The sequence below is a fragment of the Schistocerca cancellata genome, chromosome 4 (genome assembly GCF_023864275.1).
Source record: "Schistocerca cancellata isolate TAMUIC-IGC-003103 chromosome 4, iqSchCanc2.1, whole genome shotgun sequence".
Lineage (NCBI taxonomy): Eukaryota > Metazoa > Arthropoda > Insecta > Orthoptera > Acrididae > Schistocerca > Schistocerca cancellata.
In genome coordinates, this window is record NC_064629.1 from 908,381,317 (window position 1) to 908,404,154 (window position 22,838).

A 22,838-nucleotide genomic window follows, 5' to 3' on the forward strand; every position below is an offset into this window, starting at 1 on the left:
CAGTTTTACTCCCTCTTCTGTCGTCTGGGGTGGCCTGCGCCGGCTGTCTGGCATTAAGGCCCACTCCTCGGTACCTGGCCTGACTTCAGGTGAGGTCCTTGTTGATCCTGTGGATGTCTCCAACGCCTTCGGCCGCTTTTTCGCGGAGGTTTCAAGCTCCGCCCATTACCACCCTGCCTTCCTTCCCAGGAAAGAGGCAGAAGAGGCTCGGCGTCCTTCCTTCCACTCGCTGAATCTGGAAAATTATAATGCCCCCTTTACTATGCGGGAACTCGAACGTGCACTTGCACTGTCCTGGTCCTCTGCTCCGGGGTCAGATGCCATTCACGTTCAGATGCTGGCACACCTTTCTCCGGCAGGCAAAAGCTTCCTTCTTCGTACCTACAATCGCGTCTGGACCGAAGGTCAAGTCCCCATGCGTTGGCGTGACGCCGTCGTTGTTCCTATACCCAAACCCGGGAAGGATAGACACCTTCCTTCTAGTTACCGCCCCATTTCTCTTACAAGCTGTGTCTGTAAGGTGATGGAGCGCATGGTTAACGCTCGGTTAGTTTGGATTCTTGAATCTCGACGGCTACTTACCAGTGTTCAATGCAGCTTTCATTGCCGCCGCTCCGCTGTTGACCACCTTGTGACCTTGTTGACATTCATCATGACCAACTTTTTGCGAAAGCGCCAAACGGTAACCGTGTTCTTCGATTTGGAGAAGGCTTATGATACCTGTTGGAGAGGAGGTATCCTCCGCACTATGCACAGGTGGGGTCTACGCGGTCGCCTGCCCCTTTTTATTGATTCCTTTTTGACAGATCGAAAGTTTAGGGTACGTGTGGGTTCCGTATTGTCCGACGTCTTCCTCCAGGAGAACGGAGTGCCTCAGGGCTCCGTCTTGAGCGTAGCCCTTTTTGCAATAGCGATCAATCCAATTATGGATTGCATTCCACCTAATGTCTCAGGCTCTCTTTTTGTTGATGACTTCTCGATCTACTGCAGTGCCCAGAGAACATGCCTCCTGGAGCGCTGCCTTCAGCGTTGTCTAGACAGCCTATACTCATGGAGTGTGGCAAATGGCTTCCGGTTCTCTGAAGAGAAGACGGTTTGCATCAACTTTTGGCGATGTAAAGCGTTCCTTCCGCCATCCTTACATCTCGGTCCCGTTGTTCTCCCATTCGTGGAAACGACTAAGTGTCTAGGGCTCACACTGGACGGGAAACTTTGTTGGTCTCTGCAAGTCTCTTATTTGGCTGCCCGTTGTACACGTTCCCTTAATGTCGTCAGAGTTCTTAGTGGTTTATCTTGGGGAGCGGATCGCACTGTCTTGCTTCGCTTGTATCTGTCCATAGTCTGATCGAAGCTGGATTATGGGAGCCTCGTCTACTCTTCTGCTCGGCCATCCCTCTTACGCTGTCTCAACTCCATCCACCATTGGGGGTTACGTCTTGCGACCGGAGCATTCTACACTAGTCCCGTCGAGAGTCTTTATGCTGAAGCTGCCGAATTACCATTGACTTACCGGCGCGACATACTGCTTTGTCGGTATGCCTGCAGGCTGTTGTCAATGCCCGACCACCCCTCTTATCAGTCCTTCTTCGCCGATTCTCTCGACCGTCAGTATGGGTTGTATGTGTCTGCCCTGCTTCCCCCTGGAGTCTGCTTTCGTCGCCTGCTTCGACAATTGGATTTTGCCCTCCCCACCACCTTCAGAGAGGGTGAGAGCCCGACACCACCTTGGCTCCAGGCTCCGGTTCATATTTATCTCGACCTCAGCTCACTCCTGAAGGAGGGTACTCCGGCTGCAGTGTATTGCTCACGGTTTGTCGAACTTCGTGCGTGACTTTCCAGTCACACCTTTATTTACACTGATGGCTCCAAAACTGACGATGGTGTCGGCTGTGCCTTTGTCGTCGGGGCCGTCTCCTTTAAATACCGGCTCCTCGACCAGTGTTCCAGCTTTACGGCCGAGCTTTTTGCTCTCCATCAGGCCGTTCAGTATGCCCGCCGCCACCGCCATTCATCGTATGTACTCTGCTCTGATTCACTCAGTGCTCTTCAGAGCCTTGGAGCTCCATATCTGGTCCATCCCTTGGTGCAACGGATCCAGCAGTCCCTCCATTACCGAGCGAGGTGGCGCAGTGGTTAGCACACTGGACTCGCATTCGGGAGGACAATGGTTCAATCCCGTAACCGGCTATCCTGATTTAGGTTTTCCGTGATTTCCCTAAATCGCTTCAGGCAAATGCCGGGATGGTTCCTTTGAAACGGCACGGCCGATTTCCTTCCCCATCCTTCCCTCACCTGAGCTTGCGCTCCGTCTCTAATGACCTCGTTGTCGACGGGACGTTAAACACTAATATCCTCCTCCTCTCCTTAGTCCCTCCATTCTTTTGCTGATGATGGCTCTCCTGTCAGCTTTCTGTGGGTTCCCACCCATGTAGGAGTGCCTGGGAATGAGGGTGCTGATGCTGCAGCCAAGGCTACAGTCCTCTTGCCTCGGCCAGCCTCCCATTGTGTCCCGTCAGCTGACATTAGTGGGGTTGTTTGTAAGAGGCTTGTGTCCTTGTGGTGGGATACTTGGTCATTACTTCAAGGAAACAAGCTCCGGGCAGTAAAACCGTTCCCAACTGCTTGGTCAACCTCCTCCTGACCATCTCGGCGAGAAGAGGTCCTTCTGACCAGGTTGCGGATTGGGCATTGCCGGTTTAGCCACCGTTACCTGCTCTCCGGTGACGCAGCCCCGCAGTGCCCTTGTGGTCATGCCTCGACAGTGCACCATGTTTTATTGTCGTGACCCCGTTTTAGTCAATCTCGTGTTGTCCTCTCTCTGCCATCTACTTTACAGGATATTTTAGCTGATGACGCTCGAGCAGCTGCTCGTGTTCTTCGTTTTATTACTTTGACCGGCTTGTCCAAAGACATCTAACCCTTTCACTTATTTTATCTGCATCTTTGTAAGAACTTTCTGGTCCCCCCCCCCCCCCCTCCCGCCCTTGAGTTTTACTGGATTCTATGTGCTCTAACAATTGTGACTGGGCGCTAATGATCTCAGTAGTTGAGTGCCCTTAAACCCCCGCCCCCCCCCCCCCCCCCCCCAAAAAAAAAAAAAAAAAACCGCCTCTGAAGAAAAAGTTCGAAGCCACAGCCTCAGCTGTTAAAGTCCTGTTGATGGTCTTCTGGGACTCTGAAGGGGTTATTCTGTTTGATGTCCTCCCTCATGGTGCGACAGTCAACTCTGAAATGTATTGTGCTACCCCCAGGAAATTGAAGGAGTGACTTCAGCATGTTCATTGCCACAAAAAAGCAAACAAACTTTTCCTTCTCTATGACAAAGCAAGGCCTCACACAAGGTTACGCACCCGAGAGCCGCTCACAAAACTTCATTGGACTGTTCTTCCTCATCCACCCTACAGTCTGGATCTCGCACCTTCCAGTTTCCATCTGCTTTGCTCAATGAAGGATGTACTCCATAGGAAGTGGTACATGGATGATGGGTAGATTATTGATTTAGCAAGATGTAGGCTCCATGTTGAGTCAGTAGAGTGGTACCATGCAGGCATACAGGCCCTCCCAGTGAGGTGGCATATGTACAGAATTTTTTGAAAAATAGGGTTTTGTAGCCAAATGTATCTATTTATGCATTAAAGTATGCACAAAAATACTGGAAATATATGCTAAATAACCAAAACTTTATATATTTGCACTTAAAATGAGCGAACCTGTACCTAAAAGTAACTCAAAATAGACCTTAAAAAGTATGAATCTAACAATTTATTAGGCATTTCTAACATTACAGTAATACTAAACTAATTCTGAATTTATTTTTAGTTATGTTTCTAATAGTAAATTACTAAATATTGTTCCAAATCTTTTGGAAAGGCCTTCCTTACATGTGTCAAAATAAATTGTACATTTTGAAAAGTCCCCTCTGTGTCACATTATGTTGCAATGTTGAATTTCATTGATGCAATGCTGCTTGCAAAATAATCCTGAAAGTATGTCTGGAACTGTAATGTCTGATAAACATTTTATCACAAATTTAACAGAAATCACGCATATGCTGATTTTGTAATGTATTAAAAAATTAGCTTGCAATATTTCATGTAAGATTGAGTGGCATGAAAGGGGAGCAGTGGTTGAGAAGGGAATGAGACATGGTTGTAGCCTATCCCCAATGTTATTCGATCTATATATTTAGCAAGCAGTAAAGGAAATAAAAGAAAATTTTGGAGTAGAAATTAAAGTCCAGGGAAAATAAATAAAAAAAGTTTTAGGTCTGCTGATGACTTTGTAATACCGTCAGACAGCAAAGGGCTTTTTAGAGCAGTTGAACAGAATGGACAGTATCTTGAAAGGAGGATATAGGTTGAACATCAGCTAAAGTGAAACGAAGATGATAATGGAATGTAGTCTAATTAAATCTGGTGATGCTGAGGGAATTAGATTAGGAAATGAGACACTTAAAGTAGTAAATGAGTTCTGCTGTTTGGGCAGCAAAATAACTTATGATGGTCAAAGTAGAGAGTGTGTAAATTGTAGACTGGCAATGGCAAGAAAAGCATTTCTGAAGAAGAGAGATTTCTTAACATTCAATATACAGGGTGTTACAAAAAGGTATGGCCAAACTTTCAGGAAACATTCTTCACACACAAATAAAGAAAAGATGTTATGTGGACATGTGTCCGGAATCGCTTAGTTTCCATGTTAGAGCTCATTTTAGTTTCGTCAGTACGTACTATACTTCCTCGATTCACCGCCATGATTTCATACGGGATACTCTACCTGTGCTGTTAGAACATGTGCCTTTACAAGTATGACACAACATGTGGTTCATGCATGATGGAGCTACTGCACATTTCAGTTGAAGTGTTCATACGCTTCTCAACAACAAATGATGGATTGGTAGAGGCGGACAAATTCCATGGCCTCCACGCTCTCCTGACCTCAACCCTCTTGACTTTCAATTATGGAGGCATTTGAAAGCTCTTGTCTACGCAACCCCGGTACCAAATGTAGATACTCTTCGTGCTCGTATTGTGGATGGCTGTGATACAATATGCCATTCTCCAGGGCTGTATCAGCGCATCAGGGATTCCATGCGACGGAAGGTGGATGCATGTATCCTCCCTAATGGAGGACATTTTGAACATTTCCTGTAACATAGTGTTTGAAGTCACACTGGTACGTTCTGTTTCTGTGTGTTTCCATTCCATGATTAATGTGATTTGAAGAGAAGTAATAAAATGAGCTCTAACATGGAAAGTAAGTGTTTCCGGACACATGTCCACATAACATATTTTCTTTCCTTGTGTGTGAGGAATGCTTCCTGAAAGTTTGGCCGTACCTTTTTGTAACACCCTGTAGATTTAAGTGTCAGGAAGCCATTTCTGAAAATATTTGTATGGAGCGTAACCATGTATGGAAGTAAAGCATCGATGATAAACAGTTTAGAAAAGAAGAGAATAGAAACTTTTGAAATTTGAGGATTAGCCGGGTAGATCATGTTACGAATGAGGAGGTACTGAATAGAATTGGGGAGAAAAGAAATTTGTGCCACAACCTGACTAGAAGAAGGGATCAGTTGGTAGGACACATTCTGAGACATCAAGGGATTACCTATTTAATACTGGAGGAAAATATGGTGGGTAAAAATCATAGAGGGAGACCAAGAGGTGAATATAGTAAGCAGATTGAGAAGGATGGGTGTTGCAGTAGTTACTTGGAGATGAAGAGGCTCGCACAGAATAGGGTAGCATGGAGAGCTGCATCAAACCAGTCTTCGGACTGAAGTCTACAATAATGACATTTCATATAAATTGAGGGAACCACAGATGACTAGAGATATTGCAGTGGCTGTTATTTTTCAAGAAACAAAAAGTGTCTGGTTCAGTGCTGTATTTCCTGATTGTGTGATACATTGATCTGTTTTGACAGCCAGCGAGAGTTGCAGCAGAAATAAACTTGATTTATATGTGGTGATCCTTAATCACTGTTGACCATGCTTTAGCAAAAGTTCACAGTGGTTCTGAGCAAAGCTCAACTGACCAGGTACTATTAACTTTTATGTGAATCAGTTAAACCATGCAAAATTAGCCTTATAGTTTAATGGATTGTGTCTAATGATAAATGAAACGTGGAAAAGCCCACTTAATTGTACAAACATAATATTAATAATTGCTCACTTAAATCTTCACTTTTGGGCCAGACGGTGTGACCGAGCGCTTCTAGGTGCTTCAGTCCGGAACCGCGCGACCGCTACGGTTGCAGGTTTGAATCCTGCCTTGGGCATGGATGTGTGTGATGTCCTTAGGTTGGTTAGGTTTAAGTAGTTCTAAGTTCTGGGGGACTGATGACGTTAGATGTTAAGTCCCATAGTGCTCAGAGCCATTTCAATCTTCACATTTTTAAATTTTTGAGCAGCAAAGATCTTCACCAACTTCTTCATGTTGAGTGAACATGCAGTCTGTCTTTTCACTACTATTATGGCAAGATGTCTTAGCTGCTGTTGCTCATTCAAGATCTCAGATAGTTTTTAATGATCTGTAACTTGGAAAAGCTACATTCTGCAGAGGCTACAGTCACTGGCATACACAAAAATATTCTTAACACAATTGTTATATTTAGGAAAGTCTTGAGAACTACTTCAAAACGTGTGTTGGCAGTTTGCTGAAGCACTGGGGACAATAGATTCAATTCATTCACGAGATCCTACAAATTTATGTCTCCTGACTGCATTTTAGGGTCTCTCAAAGCATTCACAAGATTTCTGTATCTTCTGTTGACATTGTATTTCTTTATTGTCAAGTTCTTAATGTCACAAATAACAATGAACCTTCACAGCAGTTAATGAGCTGCTTAAATTTTTCCTTCAGAGAAATTACAGCAATGTCTATCACACTATAGAAGTACTTTCATAACAAAACTACCCTTTAACAATTGCAGATGTGGGTTCTGTTACCTGAACATCATTTCCTAAAGCTGTATCCAATTCTTCTGCTTCTTTCTTAGCCTTTTCAAAACTGCTGGCTCTGTATTCTTCAGTAACACTAAGTGTTGATTTTATTAATTTTACTTTAGTGTCTAATTGCATACCTTCTTGCTGAACTGGTTTATGGACTCTGCTGACATGGCAAAGGATACTATGCCATATCACAACACATAAAGCATATTTAAATTTTGTTTTTCCCTTAAAGAGACAAGATGCTTCATTGATACACATTGGATCATTTTTGCAGGTGGTGTTTAACTCTGCTAAAGAAAGTCTTATGTTATTAAGCTCAGATCTTACAACCTGAGCACTTCCAGTCCTAGCCTCCCATGTTGTCTCACATAGCGGCTTCAAAGTCCGGCTTATGTGATTCTTCAGTGTTTTCCAGGGCTTCGCAGAGGTAGATCTATGTCAAAAAGTAACACAATTACAGAAGATTTAACTACATCTCTAATAACCAAATGCTTCCTTTGAATACAGCAGTTGGTGTAATGAGCTCTTGGATTTTCTTCAGTGATACAAATTTGAGTTCCGCTCTTCTTGCCCTTTCTGTTACTTCTGCTGTTGTTAGATTTTGCTTGACAATCTGCTAGCAGTATGCCAAGGTTATCTAGTATTGAAGCAACAATTCTGCAAGATTTTTTTCAGTAGTGTCACGCCCTTCTAAAACACCAGAAAAATATTAGATTGCAACTGGTTTGGGAAACACGCCTACCACTCTTAAAACCATGCGTAATTGCTCCTTGTGACTTAAATCTGGTGTACAGGCCAGTATTGTTGAATAATATTTATTTTTTAATGTACTATTCTTCAAGATAGATAAAATCCGATCAGAAATTATGGAAATTATTTCATTTTGTATGCCCTTATGTAAGTAAGTAATTAATCTTCCAGGTATAGCCACATGATTTATACAGTCACATAATATGGGATCGAACTCTTCCATTAATTCTGCTTGCACTAAAAAGTTTCCATTACCTTAGTGTTATTAGACCTTTTTGCTGGGCACCCAGGTCCACTATGAATGACCACCTGGGACAGTGTGCATTTGTATTTTAGTTAGTGGCAAAGAAGACAACTGTGAGAAATTTAATTTCTGGTGTCAACTTGTGTGGCCTCGTTGGAATTCAGCTTAGGATACTGGCCTGCCTGTGTAGGTAGCCATAACCTTGAAGCTGAAGTATTGAACACTACTCTAATTAGCACCAATAGTGACTGCTGTGTTTTCAACCAGGTTTTTTGTGAATTGGTTGTAAAGTTGATAAACTATGAATGTTTTTTAAAAAAAGGACAACAAAGAAAGTGGTAATGAAGATAGGAAATGCAAGTCTAGAAAATATGGTGATAACTAATTAATTTTGATTTCACATGCACTGGTGTGAACAATGAAGAGTGCCCACAGTGTGTTTTGTCTTTGAAAGCACTTTCAGTTAAGTGTATGCTACCTAGCAAATTAAAGAATAATTTAGAAAGTGTTCATAAGAATGATGTGGTCAAATGAAGAGAATATTTTTGTAGAATATTGAGTCAAATACAAGAACAAAAATCATCATTTTCTAAGTAGGTGAAAATTGTGAATAAAGTACTCCTAGCATTCAACAATGTAGCATACTGAGAAGCAAAATGTAAGAGAACCCATACTATTGCGTAATAATTAATTCTTCTGTATGCTGTTGACATGATGAGCATTATGCTTGAAGAATCCATGGCAAAAGAGCTTTTGCCCATTCCTTTGTCTGATACTACAATTAGTCATCAATTTGAAGATTAAAGAGAGGATCTTCATGAACATACTATAGAATAAATTAGATGGAGAGATTTTGGTTTGTAGCTTGATGAAGCTATTGAGAGCAATAGAGATGCTCATTTAATTTTCTTTGTGTGATTTGTTGATGGAAAAAGTAATGAAATGATGGAAGATCTGGTGTTTTTTATATATAAGTACAGGTAAGGCGGGCAAAGATTTGGTAGAAATAGAGGCCAACTTTTAGATAGAAAGTCAAATCAACTGGGCTCACTGTGTTGGTGTGTGTACTGGTTGTGTGTGATCGATCTCGTGGCATTACAGTGCTCTACAAGCATTTATCTTTGGTGAAGCTCCTGGTATTATGTGAACTGATTGCATATCCATACAGGAGCACTTGCTCCACACATTTTGAGCATTAATCTCAATCAAGTACTGCAAACTGTCATGAATGTGGTGAACTGTATTAGAACTCATCCTCAGATATTTTAGACAAATGTGTCATGATATGGGGTTGAACATACATCTCTCTTATTTTATAGCTGTTGTTTCCCATGGGAAATGTATCGTAGCACATTTATGAACTTTGGAGAGAAGTCTGTTCTTACCTGGAAGAAGTGCTTTATAGACACTGACTTTCTATTAAAGGGTGCATATTTATGTGGTATATTTCAGAAGTTAAACTCACTGAATAAGTATCTGTAAGGAAGTGAAACTGCATTGACAAAGCTTTGCTCTTAAAAAAACAGCTGCTCTGGAAGACCGAAATGAATGTCGGAGGAGAAATGGACTGCTTCCCATGTTTGCAGCTCTTTTGGCAGTGGCTGTCATTAAATCCAAGTGTAGATCCAGACTTTGTTTAGAGAAGGAAGTGAGGGAGCTGTATTTCATTCGATGCCAAGATTTGCCAAGTTATATTATAAGAGACAAGCTCAAGTGTCCCAGTGAGGTGATTAGTGCTTTATTAATAGCTTTTTAAAAATTAATTATTTCAATTTTCACAAGGTATCCTGCAGGGGAGTCACAGAAACAACATAGTTGGTCAGGGAGCCATGAACTGGAAAAGGCCAAATGCCACTGCATTAGCTGGGTTTCCCAACATTTCATGGTCACCTTTTAATGGAAGATTTATTTCGGCAAGGAAGCATGCTATGGAAAATAACATTAACGAAACCGATGCTGCCTCCTGACACAACTCCCATCATCCGAAATGGAGTGTGTCTGGGACCTTCTTTCCCTCGAGCAATGTGGGGACCAGAAACCTTTGCAATTCCTGTGCCATCTCTGAAGCCTGATGGAGTCACACAGCCTCCGACAGCTCCCTATACAACATGTAGCTGGCTCGCTGCCCAGCCCTGATACAGATGACTGTGGCGTCATATGCTAACCTCTCCCTTGCCGATGCCGCCAGCCTCACCAACTGGGTCCACAAGATTCTGGCATCCCTGCTTGCAACTGCCACTGCTGAGCATCAGTCCCATCCCCAGCCAGCGCAGCTAGCTTTCCATCACTCTGCCAGCCACTAGACTCCATGAGCTGTTAATGATATCACATGCCACTCCTGTCCCCGCAGTACAGCACCCAGCAGATGGCCTATATGACATCCTTGCCTGCCACATTGCTGACATGGCAATGCTACAAGGAACTGTGGCCTTCATTGATCCCGATCGCCGCCTACCGTGCAGCTGCAGCCATCAGTGTAGTGATGGCGACCACCGCAGCCCTTGCTGACCTGCCGACACCTCTCATGACACAGCCGGCCTCTGGTGGTATCATGAGCTTTTCAGCCTGGATACTGTGAACTGCAGGGAGCTCAGCTCTTGACACACACACGTCAACAGCCACTGGGATTATATGCACCTGGCTGTTGGTCGATCTCCCAGCACCTGTTCATCCGTGATGCTCGCTCTGCAACACCTTTCCTGATTGACACCAGCTCCAAGTAGTCCATCTTGCCACAGTGGCTCGTGCAGGACACTGGCACTGCTTCAGCCATCCTCCTGATGGCAGCAAACAACTCTACCATTGCCACCTATGGCATACATCACCGCATCCTCGACCTCGGCCTACAATGCGACCTCGCCATGGACCTTCACTGTTCCTGATGTCACTAACCCCATTATCAGAGTAGACTTCATTAGACAGTACCACCTGCTTCCTGATGCCGCAGGCAAGTGCCTCATTGACAGTAACACTAGGAGATCAATGAATTGCACCACTTGTTTCGATGTTCTTTCCTACATGAAGCTGGTGGCATATTCCGGCCCCTGACTGGTGCAGTTTCCTGCTCTCATATATTCATCCAGCTTGCCTCAAGAGGTCTGCCATGCAACTGTCCACTACATCGGCACTGCCTCTAGACCACCTGTCTTCTGCCATCCATAGTGTCTACTATCACACACACTCAGGATCCCCAAGGTCGAGTTTGTTGAGCTGCTCACCGCCGGTGTGCTGCACCCTTCAAAGAGCCCATGGGCGTCTGCCCTTCACCTTCTCAAGGAGAAGGATGGCTCCTGGTGCCCATGCGGTGATTACTAGAAGCTAAACAGACGCATCATCTGTGACCGATACTCGGTGCCATTCTTATGCAGCTACAACAAAGTGCTGGCTGGAGCTACAATTTTCAGTACAATTGACTGCACCAAGGCTTTCACCTGGATTCCAGTTGCATCTGAGGAGATCCAGGAGACCACCATCATCAAGGCATTTGGACTCTATGGGAGCACCTTTATGACCTTCGGCTTCCATAATGCTGCCCAAATGTGGTGACATTTCTTGGATGGCATGCTGTGAGGCTTGCTCTGCTGTTTCACCTACTTGGAGGACATACTCACCTCCAAAGTATTCTTGAATGCCTCCATAATGCGAGCATCATCTTCAGCACAGCAAAGTGCATTCTCGGTGGTAGTGAAGTGGTGTTCTCGGGCCATCTCATCATCTCCACTGGCTCACGTCCCATGCCTGACAAGATAAAGTCATCCTCGATTTCCCACACCCAGAGACATTCAAGTACCTACACCACTTCCTCGGCATGTTAAACTCCTTGTGCTGCCACCTGAGGAATGCCACCACTACGCAGAAGCCGCTCACCCCCACACTCCTCGGTTCCCAGAAAAAGGGGAACAAGCCAGTGCAGTGGACAGCTTCCCTGCCGCTAAGTGCTTCTTGGCTGATGCTACCCTGCCAGGATGTATACGACCCAGGACATCCGGGAAAAACCCGGGAATTTTTCTATCTGGGAGAAAACTGGGAAAAACCGGGGAATTGTTTAGGATTCCGGGAATTTTTCATTGTTTTAGTTTTCAGTTAAATTTTTGTGATTTTTGACTGGTAAGAACCAATATTCTAGCAAAGGATATTATTGTATCCCGCTACTGCAGAATGATACTGCAGCAACAGAACATGAACAGGAGAAAAAAAAAAGGAAAACAAAACTTAATTTGCAAAGGAAATGCGCCATATACAACAACAAAACAGTGCTCATAGAAGCACCTGCCAACAGTAAAGTGTGTCAAAGGCTTTAGGAACACTATGCAATGCTTTATAACAACAAATTGCCTCCGTTGAGCATGATGTGACAACTGTTTAAATTCGATTCGTTTGAGCAGTTGCAGGCGGGCTCTTGCACATGCGCAGTTGAGTCGCGTATGAGTAGTACCTTCTCCCGCTTCTGGTTACGGAAGTGTGGCTGGGCGCCACTACTTAACATTGACCGGTTCGGAAATATCGTAGATCCGGGGCTGATGCACAGAGCAGTCAGAGTTGTGGTGGGGAGGTGGGTCATCTCCACGTGACTTGTGTTTACGTTTAGTGATTTTGTTGTTTCCTCTTCATTTATTGCTCTTACGTTAAATGATAACAAAACGGATTTTTGTGGCCTGAAGCTACCAAATGAATTAAAATACGTTAGCATAATTACGGGAGGCTAAAATATGTTAATAGTTTCAGATTTTATTTCCACCTTTGACAGTCAAGCATTAATCGCCTTACAGAACAATGAAGTTATTTTTGCTTGTTTGCTAAAGAGATTTGGCTTGTATTAATCCTTTCTACTGAGACAGTGAATTTATTTGAAACGAAGTGTTTAATTTCACACTATTGCCTAGTTTCAACTGTTCGCTGCATTTCAAGTGCACATATGGCATTATGCTATAATAAAGAACCAAACATGAGTATTGGTACTCCAAGAAAATTTACGTATGGATGTGCATTTTAAGCCGAATCATGCACTTTAGTATGGGTCACGAAATCCCGACGCTCTTGAAGTATCCTTTGATGTCTTGTTCCTTTTATGACATAATGTAAGATCTTTTAATGTTTTACACTTACGAACATATGGGCTTCCTGCATCATTGTAGCCACGCAAGTGCGGTGACCCCAGTTATCGGGCGCTTTCTTGCAACTGCTGAAACGAACCTATTTCTAACATGTTGCGGGAAAATATTGCAAATGGTGGTTTGAAAAGTGTTACATTCAAAGCAGATTTTCTTTTACGCAAGATGAATTATGTGCGAGAATGTACGATGAATTTCTTAAATCACAAAGTGTTTGACTCTCATTTAAAAATCAACTCTTTGAGGACGACCATTTAGAAGTATTTCGAACCCAGAAGATGAGACATTTGTGTCATAATTAAAAATTTTACTGGCACATTTGTGTGATGTATCTTAAAGTGCAACACATGCAAAAAAGATCAACATTATATGTGGAAGCTTAGCTTCTCTTCCAACTTATTAATCTTCAAGACCAATATTATATGTGAATGCTATGTATATTAATTTAAGCCACTAACTTTTCTTATTTGTGTATTCACACTACTTAAGAGTGATCTTGCTATTGGCTGACTACATGATGTGACCTATTGCTGTCATCAGCTGACGAGATCACGTGAATGAGCTATGACACTTACAAAAGCGCATCACAATCTCGATTTCAATGCTTCGGAAAGTGACATGCATTGTTTGGTGGTCTGCCGCTCTGATGATGCAGTGTTTAGTGTGTTTGGTATTCAGAGGAACTGCAGCACCGCTACCACCACTGACAGCATTTAAAGACCCCCAGGTGCCAAAGCCCCCTCAATGCCAGGCTACCACTCTACGACCGAGGACATGATGGAAAATCCATGATGCTTTGCTGGCACTGCCCCTGACTCACTGACCATCTACAATGAAATTGCAAGCCCCTCCAATGCAGAGGAGGCCCATGCCCCTACCCTTGTACTGCTTGTGTTTGATTCGGTGAATTCCTCTCTGCCACCGCCAACAGCCAGCTACGCCACTGCCCCCACATTGCAGCCCCCACCTCTTCAACAACAGTGATATTCCATGCACTTCCAGGGCTGTGCCCCCTAGCTGCCACTGCCCATCCTCATGCCAGATGCACCAGTGATTCATATCTGCAGTGTCCAGTGCGTGTGCCTGCAGCTGTCAAATGTGGCCACCAGGCTGTCAACCTCTCCTCGCAGCCAACAAGCAATGATGTTGTGCCCTTGTCTCCTCAACCATGTGCTGATAACAGTGCCCCGTGTTTGCCCATCCCTGCATGCACAGGATTGGACACAGGCCCAGGGTGATCTGACCCACGCCCTCCACCAGTACCAGCCTTCGCCATAGCGACCTCAGTCACCACCCGAGCTTCCCTCTCTTGGGGAAGGGGGAGGGGGGGGGGGGAAGTGTGTGGCAGCGTCTCACCGTATGGCTGTCTGAGTAGTCCAGTATACGCATAACTTGCAATAGCTGTCTATTAAGGCAGTGAGTTTCTCCCTTGGTGTGATAATTCCACACCAAGCTGTCGATTGTACTTTGACTGGATACCTGCACACTATTGTCTCTGGCTACCAATAGAGAACACTAGCTTGGCCCGTAGTGAGACTTCCACCAACCTAGCCACAACTAGTCACCATCTTCCCACTGCAGTGTCAACATCAGTTCCTGCTCTGCGGTCATACCACAACGGATACGCCAAGTGCTGACATGTAATGTGAAGTTATGAGACACCCATGCCACATTGTCTCTACCATTACTACACAGCTGAGCATGTGAATGGTGTTTTATGGTATGTCTTTTGCTGAAGACTATTAATTCCACACCTCACATCAGAATATCGTTGTGCTGCTGAAACTTGGGGATGAGACTGCCACCTCACTTGGCGTCTGCCCTTTCTACCATCGCACACTTTTTTTCCATTGCCAACCACGCTGGCAAGTGGCTTTGTTCAGAACTTATGAATTTCTAGACTACCGTATTTACTCGAATCTAAGCCGCACCTGAAAAATGAGACTCGAAATAAAGGAAAAAAAAAAATTCTTGAATCTAAGCCGCACCTGAAATTTGAGACTTGAAATTCAAAGGGAGAGAAAAGTTTTAGGCCGCACCTCCAAATCGAAACAAAGATGGTCTATTGTAATATTTAGGTCGAATGAACGACGATACAGCTACAGTAGTTGGGTTCAAGTCGTAAGCTTAGCAGTTAAACTTTACCAGGTAGTCATTGCTATGCGTCAGGTGTTCTGTCCGTATTTATACGGGTACCCTTCCTTTTCCACGTGCTTCGTCTGGTTTGAATCGATTGCTTATTTTGCTTTGATCTGATAAGTGCTGTTTTCTTTGTTTTAGGTGTTTATGTCACTCTAAGCTGAAAATGCATTACTGTACTGTGTCATGCACTGTTTGTCGCATTCCGATAGTGCGTGTTTACGGCCTGTCGCTGCTCGCGGCATGGCTTGCTTTTGTGCGCGTTACCGCCGCTTACAATTAAAAAAGAAAATGAGAGAGGAATCATCTCATTAGGGAAACAATGGCAAGAGACTGGTATTTGTTGTTACTTACACTGCTGCTTTCTTTGATAATGATCAACAAGAACCAAATAATAGACTGCGTATGATAGAACATGTTCTGAACGAGAGTTAGGCGAAAATTTTCTCCGTTTGAAAATCTTTGCAGCCGCTTCTTTAGTAGATCAAATTCTGCACAGAAATTAGTCATCTTAGATTTAAAAATCTAGTCAGTTGCCGTGCTTCATTTCTGACTATCACTGTTAGGCATAAGAGTAATACGAATATAAACATGACACGATACGTATATTTTGCTATTGTCTCACTCTAGTTTCGTAGTTTATTAGGCAGACAGGATTTAAATGAGATAGCAGCAAACACGAAAGAATACATGGCAAAATGTTTATATTCGTATTATTCTTATGGTGAAGAGAATACTGCATGTGATTCACATTTCATCAGGTTCCTATTAGCAACCATCTCTTCTCACAGGTAGGAAAAAATTCAGAACGTAGAGTTGGCCATATTGACAAACATCCCAAACAGTGTTGCCAGTCGGATTTTCGTAGTACATTGAAATTCTGCTATATTCGAAGATGAACAATACAGAATTTGTATTTACTTCGTTGGATAATGTATGAAAATGAAAATGCAGTAGTCGAAACTCCGGGCATAGAAAAAAAGCTCGTCTTCCACTTTTTTTTTTTTTTTGTGACGCAGAGGTTTTGGCACCAGTATTTAGCTTTGTGCCTACAAAGCATGCCTGTGTAGCGCTACATATATTCGACGGCAGAAGTTAGTTGTGGTTGCACCTACCAACATTTTTCAGAACTTCCGCTTGCTTTGTACTCGATTCTAAGCCACAGGCGGTTTTTTGGATTACAAAAATCGGAAAAAAAGTGTGGCTTAGATTCGAGTAAATATGGTATTTCATGTGCATAGTTGGTAATTAGATGTGTTTCAGCATTGTCACAACTTCAGATTTCTTTTTTGAGATGACATGCTACCATTCGATCACCTCCCTATAATGTGGAAACATTTGCCCAGAGTCTAAATCTGAATGTGGAAAACAAACTGCCTGAATTACAAAACCAGACTTTGACGGTGTCCACATATGCTACTGGCATGGAGAGTTGCTTTTCCACTAAATTTTGAAGGGATTTGTACCCCTTCACAATATTACACATAGCTGAGACTTGCCATTCTAGGTACACATAAGACTCTTTCCCATGTCAGCATTAATAGAGTTCATTATTATCCCATCGTTGAAACAAGAACCTAGAGTTGTGAGCATGTAGGCTACTTGATACATGAATCTGTGGCCGTAATAATCGTTAGCCTAATTTGAAGGGGCAACCCAGTGTTTTTCATTTCCTTCACCTCTCACCGAAGTATTCAGTCAATGATATTTTTCAAACTCTTCCTGGTTTTATCACCAAAGACTCATTTTTCTGCAATAATGAAGCAGTCTTCAATTTTATCTTGGAATAAAGGTATTGGTTTTATCTGGAAACGTCAGATTTCACTATACTGTTGTGCAGTAAATCAAACCATAAGTGATCTTGTTTGGGGAGTTCATTAGTTTAGTGCTTCAGTTAAAATGCATATTTTGTGGTATGCAAGTACAAATACAAACTCACCAAATGAGGCACTTAAGCTTCACAAACATGTAAATCTGTGTGGTGCTCAATCAATTTGCTTCTATCAGCCAATCAGAGTAGTTTCACTGCTATATCACATTAAAGATCTTAAAAAATGGGTATCTTTCTGTACAATAGGTTGTGCAGAAGTGACAGGAAATGTCATGTCGACAGCACATTGTTACTGGAATGGAGATGGTTGGAAGTATGCATTTTCATTTGACATTGCAGCACAGGGGGCGTGAAAATATGCTAAATTTTCAACATTTCGTAAAAGCTGCCAGTTTCACATTGTGTCACTAAAATACACAAATTTCTCATTATTTTTCACTTTATCATTTTCACGTAATCTCCCTGTACCTACTTATTGGTTGAACATTCTGGTGAAAGGTGGTGACACTGTAGCTGTCAGTTCCTACTCTGCTTATGGTAATATTGTTGGTCCCATTACCACTGTTAGTTCTGTGTCATTATACATTCTCTCAAAAATGAAAGCCCATCTGGTTTTGGTGGTGTTTGCAGTAGATCACTAAAGACTTTTTCTAATATAATAATACCAATCTTATTTGAAATATGTAATGCCTCAATAACTCAAGGCATTTTTACAGAGACTGAAATATGCCGTTGTTAAATCCCTATTTAATAAAGGTGATGAGAGAGACGTCAATAGCTGCAAGTCTGTTTCACAGCTGACATTTTCCAAAATTTTTGAGAAGCTGATGTATTCTGCAATAGTATCTCATATTAGCAACTATAGTATCCTCAGAAAATCACTGTTTGTTTTTCAGAACGTTTGCTCTACTGAAATGCCATTTACATGTTCACTCACCAGATTTTAGGAGCATTAAATAATAAAATAGTACCAGTTGGTATTTTCTGTGCCCTCTCTGAGGCATTTGTGTGAATCACAGCATTCTCCTAGTTAAGTTGAAGTTTTATAGGACTGATAGTATAGCCAACCAATGGATAATGTCACATCTGACCAAAAGAATGCAGAAAGTTGTAGTTAGTAAGTCAGTTAATGTTCTGGGAGTATAATTCTGACTGGGGAGAAATCACGAATGGGATTCCCCAGGGCTCAATCGTAGGTCCGTATTTCTCATATATATCTAAATAATCTTCCATCTCATATGCAACATGCAGAAGTAGTTATTTTGCAGATGACACTAGTATTGTAATCAGTCCAAGCATACGTACCTAACAGAAGAATAAATGGTGAACAAAGTTCTTAAAAGTTCATTGGCTGGTTTTCTGCAAATGGTCTCGCCACTCCTAGTTTTAAAAAGACACAACATGTTTAGTCCTGCACATCTACGGGTACTGCATCAATGATAAGTGTAACACATGGTGATGAAATAATATATAGGCTGGAAACTTCAAAATTCTTAGGTGTCCATTTTGATGAGAATTTAAATAGGAAAAAGCAAATTTTATAACTCCTAAAACAACTAAGTTCAGCCTCATGTGCCCTTAGAATCTTTGCAAATCTTGGGGAGAGACAAATCAGTAAGTTGACATATTTTGTGTATTTTCATTCATTAATGTCAAATGGAATAATGTTCTGGGATAATTCGTCTTTAATAAAGAAAGTCTTCATTGTGCAAAAAATATGTGGTGCTCACCCACGATCTTCTTGTAGACTTTTGTTTAGGGAGTTGGACATTTTGACTACTGCTTCATCATGTATTTGTTCCCTCATGAAGTTTGTTGTAAATCATCCACTACAGCTCAAAAGTATCAATGAGATATGTAATTACACTACCAGAAGGAAAATGAAGTTTATTACTGCACATTAAGGTTGAAAGTGAAGTAGAAACAAACTGAGAAAGTTTCTCCTTGATAACTCCTTCCAGTACACAGAAGAATCTCTATTACTGTAAAGTGGAAAAGGTTTTGGGTAGCAATAAAAACTCAGATCTGTATATCCTTTTCCTTTTTGTATAAAAAAAAAAGAGAGAGAGAGAGAGAGAATCAAACCGTATATTATACATATTAATTGGCAATGTGAATGTAAAATGACTCATTCCATATCATTACAATCTATTGTCCAAAACGATCCCTGGAACTTGTGACTAACTACAGCAACATATGCACTGCAGTTCCATCCCCCTCCACCCTACCCCTTGTCCTCATCTTCTAAGTTACACACATGCCACACAGTTATTTTTCTCGGTTTCATTCATTTTCTTACTTTACTGCCACCCTTCCATTTTTCATAACATTTCTCAGCCTTCCATTGAAATACTGTTCAGTATCCCTGTCCATTTCAGTATTATGCATATATATTGTTGATCATATTTGCGTCATATGTAAGGTACCACCTTCCTTTTTTCAGCATTTATGATCCAACATTCAAGCTACATGCTACATCAGATGAATTAAAGGAAACTGCTGGCGAACTTATCAAAAGTGTGAATGGAACATCTCTTGAGACTTCAAAGGTAAAAGAGGAATTTGTTACATCACAGAAGTCTGATAACTGCCAGTTTGAATGACTTACTGCAAACATTTGCGCTTCATGTTTTGTTTTGTGAGAAATGCATTTATTGTGAATTAAAATATTTTTTACTGCACAGCAGTTCAGTCCATTTTCTGTATTTTACACATGAGGATTAATTAAAATTTATAGTTGTAATAAATACTTAATTTTTATAGATATGTTAAACATGCTGCATGATGCTTTAAGCTACTAATAAAAAATGTAATGCCAGAAGTATGGCACCGTTCTCTATGCATGTTTTTTACTGTTTAGTGATAGCCTTTAGTAAAGGAAAAGATTACATGAACAAATAACAGGTGATTGCTAGTGCAGAAGGGGATATGCTACATACCGAGATGAAAAAGCAGTAAATTCTTATAGCAAATTATTAAATTATTTAATGTTTTAACTGCTTAAAATAATAGCATGTGAATCTAATATCAGTGGTAGAACAATTAATAACCCCTCCCCATGGGTCCGGGTCCAGGGGTAAGAGTAGGCCCGCAGTATTCCTACCTGTCATAAGAGGTGACTAAAAAGAGTCTAGTGCCTTTCAGCCTTCATGTGATGGTTCCCTGTAGGGTTTGACCTCCACACTTCAAAATTTTCCAAAGAGTGAGCCAATTGGGGAAGGGCGCCTTACATGGTCCATTGTGTCCATAGTGCGTTGAGATCTGTGGCCCCCATTTCTCGTTGTTGCATTGCAGTCTCGCTCATTCTCCATCTCTTGGGTGAGGATACATTCCTGGGTGTGGTTTCCACCATGCAGTGTCACTTTCTGCACCAATGATGACCATGGACTTATTTGCGCCTGATATCCAGCATGGTAGCCTGTCGGTTGTGGTGGGGCCGCCATGTACCCTGTTGGTTGTAGCCCCCTGACACCAAGGGGATCACTCTGCTGATGGCTGCACCGTTAACTCCCCATGTATGCCAAGGAGTAGATACCTATGTCCTTGGGGCATCGGGACTCCCGGCAATGGCCATCCTGCCAGGTGGCCCTTGCTGTGGCTGGGTGGCCCCTGTGGGGAGGGCCCCTGGTCGAAGTGAGTGGCATCAGGGCGGATGACACACAATTAAGCATGGCAAATCTCTTGCTGGTGGCCAACCACCAGTCATCTCTAAGCGATCGAGGTCTTTAATCCTAAGAAATATGACCCTCAGTCATTCCCCTCCCTGGTCACACCATGGGAGGAATGCCGGGCTAAGGTTGGCAGCGAATCTTATTCTACCCGGTTCCTGGTATGTACGAGAGCTGATGGGGAATCCTTTGTGTCCATGAAGCCTAAGTTCTTTGTAGAGTGTTTAGAGAACAAGTTCAGGGAGGTGGAGGGCTTGTCCAAAATGAGATCTGGGTCAGTCTTGATCAAAACAGCATCCTCTGCCCAGTCACAGGAGTTACTCGCTTGTGACAAGCTGGGGGACATTTCTGTAACCATCACGCTCCATAAGAGCTTAAATATGGTCCAGGGTATCGTATTTCACAGAGAACTTCTTTTGCAGTCTGACGAAGAGCTGCACGCCATTTAGAGTGGCGAGGTGTACATTTCGTCCTGCATGTCCACTGGGGTCCGAAGGATAATCAGGTTGCCACTGGTGCCTTCATCTTGGCCTTCGAGGGTGACACATTACCTGAGAAGGTGAAGGTGATGATCTACCTCATTGATGTCAAGCCATATATCCCTCCCCTGATGCGGCGCTTTAAGTGCTGGAAGTTCAGCCATGTGTCTTCCCGCTGTACTTCAAACGTCACAGGTCGAGATTGTGGTTGTCCATCCAATCCGAATACTCCATGTGCCTTGCCTCCTATCTGTGTCAACTGCGGTGAACACCATTCCCCTTGCTTGTCTGACTGTAGGATCCTTCAGAAGGAGAGGAAAATAATGGAATAAAAGACCCTGGATCGACTGACCTACACTGAGGCTAAAAGGAAATTTGAAGGGCTCCATTCCAAGCACATGACAAAATCTTATGCCGCTGCTATCACTACTGTTACAGCCCCATCCGTTGCACCAATTCCAGTCCGCTCTGAGAACTGTAAGACTACACCTGGCCCCCTTGATGGTGCTGGGGCACTTCCCTCCCTGTTGCTCCTGCACCACCTACCTTGGGGGCAGTACTCCCCCCCCCCTTCCCCCCCCCCCCTCCCAACCATCAAGGAAATGAGTCCCCCACTTCTAAGCCGGAGAAGCGTAAGTCTTCTTCGGCTTCTCTCACTAGGAAGGGGTCCCTTGTTTCACTCCCTTCCCAGGTTCCTACCAGTGGCAGAGTGGACACCCACCAGTGGCTGAAGCAAAGCAGCCACAGGTAGCTGGTCGTAGGGCTTTGCGGTCCCCCTATGTCCTGGACATTGAATTGAAGAAGCCCTCCCAGCTAGAGCAACCCAAGAAACAGTGCGAGAAATCAAAAACGAATACCCCCAAGAAGAAGGAAATTATGGTGACAGCCACACCACCTCTACCTGTGAGCTCTGCGTCTGAGGATGAGGTGGAGATTCTGGCATCCGTTGAGGACCTGGATCTCGCCAGACCCTCAGAGACAATAGATATAGGCTGATCCGGCAATAAGTCGGTGGCAGCAGGTGACCCTGACGCATAAACCGCCTCATTGAATGTTCAATGCCTTCCCAGCCTCACGATCCTATTATCCTCCTGTGGAATTGCGGCAGTTTTTTCCACCACTTTACTGAGCTCCAACAACTTATCAGCCTTCACCCTTTACTCTGTATTGCTCTCGAGGAATCTTGGTTTCTGGCGATGTGAACCCGCGTCCTCCGTGGCTATTGGGGTTATTGTAAGAATCGGGCAGTTCATGCGAGGATATCTGGTGGGGTCTGCATCTACATCCTTAACTCTCTTTACAGCGAGTGTGTACCTCTTGAAACACCTTTAGAGGCTGTCGCTGTTAGGGTGTGGATGCCTCGTGCTGTTACTGTCTGCAGTATCTATGTTCCACTGGATGGTGATGTTTCACAGCATGTATTAGCTGTGCTGATAGCCAAACTGCCACCTCCCTTTCTGTTACTGGGTGACTTTAATGCCCATAACCCTTTATGGGGATGGATTGGTGGCAACAGGCCAAGGCACTGTCATTGAGCAAGTGTTGGCACAGCCCAACCTTTCCCTGTTAAATAATTGTACCTCCACACATTTCAGTGTGCCGCATGGCACGTACTCTGCCATTGACCTTTCGGTCTACAGCTCTGGCCTTCTACCATCTGTCCA

At 43.2% G+C, this 22,838-nt stretch overlaps 1 protein-coding gene across 2 annotated transcripts in view; it reads left to right on the forward strand.

Moving 5' to 3' along the window:
• LOC126185078 (peroxisomal targeting signal 1 receptor) overlaps positions 1-22,838 on the forward strand; it is a 237,663-nt gene that overhangs the window by 72,993 nt on the left and 141,832 nt on the right. For both annotated transcript variants that reach the window (XM_049927863.1, XM_049927864.1), the window contains exon 5: positions 19,471-19,576. In XM_049927863.1, coding sequence (XP_049783820.1) covers positions 19,471-19,576 — 106 coding nt within the window. The remainder of the gene's footprint in view (positions 1-19,470; positions 19,577-22,838) is intronic.